This window comes from Anneissia japonica, unplaced genomic scaffold (genome assembly GCF_011630105.1).
Source record: "Anneissia japonica isolate Jap-2015-1 unplaced genomic scaffold, ASM1163010v1 scaffold287829_len2072220_cov186, whole genome shotgun sequence".
Classification (NCBI taxonomy): Eukaryota; Metazoa; Echinodermata; class Crinoidea; order Comatulida; family Comatulidae; genus Anneissia; species Anneissia japonica.
This window is the reverse complement of record NW_022716075.1, coordinates 259,429-265,886: the sequence shown is the minus strand read 5'-3', so window position 1 is coordinate 265,886 and position 6,458 is coordinate 259,429. Positions and strand designations below refer to the sequence as shown.

General features: G+C 35.9%; 1 protein-coding gene across 1 annotated transcript; it reads right to left on the bottom strand.

Moving 5' to 3' along the window:
- Nucleotides 1-2,441: 2,441 nt before the first annotated feature.
- On the bottom strand, nt 2,442-6,076 carry LOC117109637 (cell adhesion molecule 4-like). Its single transcript, XM_033252025.1, has one exon. It carries the CDS (start codon nt 5,466-5,468, stop codon nt 4,170-4,172), a length of 1,299 nt encoding a protein of 432 aa, XP_033107916.1. The 5' UTR covers nt 5,469-6,076; the 3' UTR covers nt 2,442-4,169.
- Between the last annotated feature and the right edge of the window lie 382 nt (nt 6,077-6,458).

Genomic DNA, 6,458 nt, shown 5'->3' with positions numbered 1-6,458 from the left:
AGATGTGTATAAGAGACAGATATATATCTTATATACATTATATTGTCCATGCGAGAACATATATATTATATATAAAATTTATATACAATATATATATATATATATATGTGTGTGTGTATGTGTGTGCGTGTGTGCAACCAATGCAAAAAAAAAAATACTAGCAATCCTAATGGCAAAGCAATTGAATAAATAAACAAAACCAAACTAGTTGCTAAGTGTCGCCACAACAACAAATTACCAGACCGTACTAAACACAATAGAGTCACATGACCACTCCACTCAATTATAAATAGCATCAACACCTAATCACAATTGCCTGATGATCGCCATTAAGCGTGAAACTATATGCTCTACAGTATTATAGTATTGAGCACTTTAGCAGCTAATACTAAAGTACCCTATGTTAAAATGTTATATGTTTATATTATTAGAGTTTTAATGCTTAACATATGAGCGAGTATCGTTGTTAGTTGAGATGCATCGAGAACTATAGTACGGTACTGTTTAAACACTCCTCTCTAAGTTGTATTACTGTCCATTTAGCAAACGATTGCAATAATGATAACGATATGATAATTGATAATTATTATGCTCTACAGAGTAATGAGCACTTTAGCAGCTAAGTACCCTATGTTAAATTGTTATATATGTATATTAGGAGATCCCAGCTGGTCGATTTAATGCTTAACATATGAGCAAGTATAATATTGATCCGTTGTTTGCGATGCATCGATGACTAGTACTGTTCAAAAACACGCGCGCAAAAGAAAGTGAAACATCTGTTGATTTAATTAGAGACTCGAATAGAATTGAGCAGCGAATAGAATTTAACCAGGCAGCAAAGATTTCCCAGGCTCAGCGCACACACAGTGGCTACCACTAGTTTAACTGCTCTATATATACTGTCCATTTAGCAAACTATTTTAATAATGAAAACGAATTTATACGTTATTATGTATTCATTATAATTAAAAATATGATTTATTAAGTTGGTGCATTTTAAACAAAAATATATTAATGTACTAAATCATATTCAGTATATGTAAACAAAGTTTTGAACACCTTATCAGGCTCACAGCTTCATTACCAAGTTTATGCAGATTGAAAGTGTTGGATTTGATACGCCGGTAGACTGTAAGTTCCTTTAATTCTTTAACGTGTCTGACTTCACGATTTTATATATAGCACTAATGTCTACCAGAGGTCTGTTACACGCACTTTTCAGCTTGCTGGATATCGAAGGAGATACCGTATTTATTCGAATAAACGCCTTATGGCAATTATTGTTTAAAAGAGCTTTTAAAGAGGGTGTTTATTCGAGGGAGGCGTAATGTTTTTGGGTGTAAAATGGATACGTATACTCAAGTAAACACCCATTAATGTCACTGTAAATGTGGAACAACTACACATGTTTACCTTGCATTGTTGGGTGACCATAAAGACCTATTGATCCAAACCATGTTAGAACAATGTACTACTACTGGAGTAGAACATTACTACAAATGTGTTGACAACGATAATGCTTCCATTAGACTTGTTTACCGTCGTTTAAAGGGGGTGGGGTGTGGAGGTTGCGTTTATTCCAAATGAGGTTGAAATGAGGGGAAATTTATCAGAGGGGCGTTTATTTAAAGCGGAAAAGCGCACCCCCGCTTTTGAGATGTCGCCGCCATCCTACGGTACCGTGTACACGCAGGTACCTCGGCGTCAGTTTGCTGGGCTCCGGTAATAGACAACAAAAATTAGTTCTCAGTTTCGGTTTCAGCTTTCAATTCAAACTTAACAACTGATTAATCATAACAGGGCCAAGAAAACGCGCTTGTCTCACAGAAACACATGCTGTCCTACGAATATTTTTACACTTTTGTGTTTTGGAGCCATAGCAATAATTATCCAAGAGGAGGCTTAGCAAAATGGTCCATTGCAGCGGTCATTTCAAGCTTATCAAAATTATTATATTACAAAACAAAGTAAAATAAGAAGAAAATACCTACATCTAATGTTAACAGGTTAATCTGTGAGAGAAAGCGCTTAACAATTAAATTGTTTATGTTAGCATACTTAACAATAATAGGGCAAAAGTTAAAAATGGATCTTCATTGCTTGGATACTTTTATTCATAAATGAATGTATTTGGAACTAGATAGATACAGATGAGTAATATAAAAACAGTCGATGATTTAGTATGGAAATATTTATGAACACATTAGCAGTTGGATGAAAGTTTGGGTGACCAAGGTACGTCTACAGTATAGACAACCTCAAATTGGATCGACATCCCAATTAATTGGAGGGAAACACCTAATAGAAAAAAATATGAATTCAAACGGGGCCACAGAAAAATGGTCTTTAATTTGAAGTGGTTTGGTACCAGATATTTAAGCTAATTGTCAACTACGATAATACAGGAAACCTGTACTGCAATACCGATGCAAATTCATTAGACCTCATGAATATGTACCGTCGTATTTTATCTTGCGAAATGTACAATTAGTGTTAATATAGGCCAATAATTATAAACTACTAAACAGTAAAGGAAAAAAAAAGCCAAATCCAACTACTCTACTAGCGACGTAACAACTGTATTACTCGTGTTAAACTATTGTGCATAGACGTAAACCATAGATAGCTATTATAGAATTAAAATATGCAGTAAATGTTTAATCATCGATATATATATATATATATATATATATTGCATAATCAAATATCAACAAGAGCAATACCCTCATGTAGCTAATATATATACGCCCTCACATAATAAGACTAAGGTAGGCCAGACAATACTGGAAAGAATAGTAAACATATTAAATCAAATGTTCTGTGTTGCACTTCGAACAATAAATATTATATACAAATATGTGAACAATAAAAATATACAGTATGCACAAATAATGGTATAATCGTATCAAGCTTAGTTGTCCAACGTAAAGCTTATTATCAGTTGTAAGGAAAAAGGCCCGTATTTAGGAATTTCAATGGAGGGGTTCGGCTTGGGACTATGCGGAACTCCTTATCAAAACCCACATACTTCTCTCCCCTAAATGGGGACTTTATTCAGTGTGATAGGCCTCAGGCCCTTTTACAGTATAAATAAATATAAATTTTTAGGGCTTTAAATAAGGCGAGACTTTTTTATACCTTGTTTAGCGAACCCTCCGATTCCGAAATTATTATTAAACTCAATCAAATTCTGCAAGATTCATTTTAAACAGTTGGCCTGGGATCCCTAACTACATGTATGTACTATTTTTGTTTTAGCTCGCTTTTGTAGGCCTACAGAATAAAACGGCAATGAAAAAAATCTTCCTAATTTTCACGGAACTTCATCTCCCGCGGTGGTGGGGGTTCGGACTAACCCCCGAACCCCCCCCCCCCACTAAATACGGGCCGGGGAAAAGTGTGCCTCCGTTGCACATAAACATTATTACCCGCTCGCTATTAAAGACGAGCGACATACCACTAAGACCACAAGAAAGTATTAGTATTGCAAATCCAGATAGTATATAAACATATTAAATTAGATTAGAACTGTGAACATATAAATTAAATACATAAATCAGTGAATAATCAGTGAGCCCAACTTGGATAGTAATTCTTTTTACTTTTTCGGAATCCATTCTCAGCGCCGTTTTCAATTGTAATTTTTATTTTGTTTGTTGTCTTATGAGATAAAGTTGAAATAAGAACAACTCAGATATGTTGCTCCTAGTTACTTTGGAGTCCGTATGTTCTTGAGTTCAATTTTATATTTTAATCGTTACAAAAGTGCATCTTGTGAATAGTAGGCCTATGTAAAAACTTATCGATATATATTGTTTGATCCCTTGGATGTGATGTCAGGCCAGGGAGGCTGTTCAAACGTTATAATATCAACATAATACGCGCTTCTCTTGGATACGTTGTAGAAGGCCTAGTCGTGTCTAAATGAATAAGAAAATGATTCCGTAGCATTCATGATATTTTTATTATCTCCCAAATATATGATATACACATATAAAATCGCTATCTGATTGTAATACAGGTTTGTGAGTAAATGTATTATTAGCATTTAGTTGAAATAATCATCTCGATCGAAATCATGCCATTATAAGCTCATGCCCATTAAAAGATTAATTTGAACATTCTGGTTTTATTTACAAAATACAAATCTCGACAGGCTACTTTAATCATACTTTGTCTACAAAGTCATCGTCACCACATGGCAATTCCGCGTAAAATGACGCTATATCTTCAGGAACCTGTGTTGCACATGATCTTTTCCAGACACGTGTCGGGGTTTCGTGCTCTCTCGGAAGCTCTTTCGCCTGGAAGTACACTTCAGGCTGCTGCACACAACGTCCTAAGTAATCAAAATTATGCCGAGGGCTGAAGAAGCAGTAGCAGAGTGGCGTTATCATGAGTAGAAGAGCTACCATTGTGCAAGAGCCGGCAATGAGAAGCACCGTAGACAGAATGTTTGCCGGCGACTTTTTAACAACCGTCATTGGGTCGACTGTGGCAGGTGAACCGATGCGTCCCGTAGACGTACTCTTTGAATGGAGTTTTACGATGATGCTGCTTCTGGATGCACCGATCTCATTCTCAGCAATACATGTGATGACTGTTCCGTTGAGCTTGACGTCTGGTCTGTCTATTACCATCACGTGATCCGTAATATTTTTGTATTGAAATTGAGGTGATGTTTCCCAGGAGTATTTGATCGCATTTGGATTTGCTGTCGCCTGGCACATAATAATGGCTCTGATTCCAATAGTAATATTTACGGGTGGTAATTCAACTATCGGTTGGTATTTAACATTTAATGGCCCTACAGTACAGCTGCGTGGCTTAAGCAAAATAACCGATGACATTGTGCAATTAAAAATTACATTATCGTCATTAATATTGACAAGAAATTTGTAACGACTACAAACATCTTTACCGTGAATTAAGTCTGAATCACCAATCGGGTAGCCGTTTCTTGTCCATTCTAAAGAAACAATTGGTTTGGTCTTTTCAGAGCAGCATGATATTTCAGCCAGATCACCCTGTTTGTAAAACGGATTAGCTTCGCAAATTGGGTAAGAGGGCAGTGGCACCTTAATAACTGTAAGTTTGGCTTTCCTAGTCCTTTTCAGAACGTTGCCACTGTTTTTATCTACCACGGCACAATGGTATAATCCCTCGTCTGTGCGAGATACCTCACTGAATTTTAGCGTGGCTTGAATAGTTTTCTTTTCATAACTGTAAGTGATTAAGGGATTTGTTTTATCGTAACCAAACCACTCTAATTTTTGGTAGCTTTTAAGTTCATCTAAGTAGCAATTCCATAAAAAATATTTACCTTCCGTCACATTCTTATCACTTAATAGTTCGGTAAATTCTACCCCAAGTATCGGTTTTGAGTACATTAATGTAACAAGAACTAGCAATGCAACCATTTTCCCTGACGTAACACTGGCTACAGACCAAACACAATGTGTCATGTGGCACACAATGATCCGACTTTATCGTTGAAATCGGCTTAAACTCCGTAAGCAAATAAAATAAGAATTATCAAAGTAGTCCATTAGAAGCTTGAAAGCAATCGAAACGACGAACAACTGAACTCGGATGAAACGTGCAAGTGTGACACTCTTAAGGAAGTACAAAACTTAGCCTATAATACCGAGAAATACTTCACAATGCGAGCTATAAGGAACATAGAGTATCCCCACGTAGCACCAACCATCCTGGTTAGATAAGAGATCAGGATTATGAACCAGCTTTTCAGATGGAAAAACAGGAGACACCGATGAACGTTCGGAACAATACAACTCCACCACAAGTCTATTTTTTTTGTCCACTCTCAAATCAACGATTCAATTTACTGAGAAACGCTGCCGTTGATCCTACCGCGTCGGTGCAATAAAGTAGTATGGCTTTACCTCACGTCGATTTAAAAGGGAAATGAATTTGAAATAGGAGATTTGAATGTAATTAGTATTCTTGAGTGCTACCGGAGGCGATAAAGCTTCAATTTTTCTCCTATCGTCTTTTGTCGGTGACAGTGAAGATTCGGAAGAAAGCAAGTTTTGCTCTAAGTCGCTTACAGCTTATCAGTTTCAATTGCGTATTGTCAGCATCGATGAAAAGGTGTCGTTTTCTAAACGTAATAAAAATATGGCTATATAAAAAATTAGTTTAGGTACTGCCACAATCTAGAAATGTTGATGTTATTCATGAAAGGCTTATATCAATGAACGAATAAGCCTATATGAGGTACTAACAGTAATATATTCAATTAGCCCTGACATTAAAATATTATTGTCGTTTAAATGTAGGCCACTTGATATTAATGCCAACGAAGTGAATTGTCAATACACATTTCAACGAAAATAATAATAATAATAATAATAATATTCAATCTGTAATTCAGAGATTTCCACATATTTATATTGCTATGTAGAAAGATGTACCGCATCCATTCGCATTAC

Coding starts and splice junctions, on each gene's coding strand:
- LOC117109637 (XM_033252025.1), bottom strand. CDS start 5,468: ATGACACATTGTGTTTGGTCTGTAGCCAGTGTTACGTCAGGGAAAATG.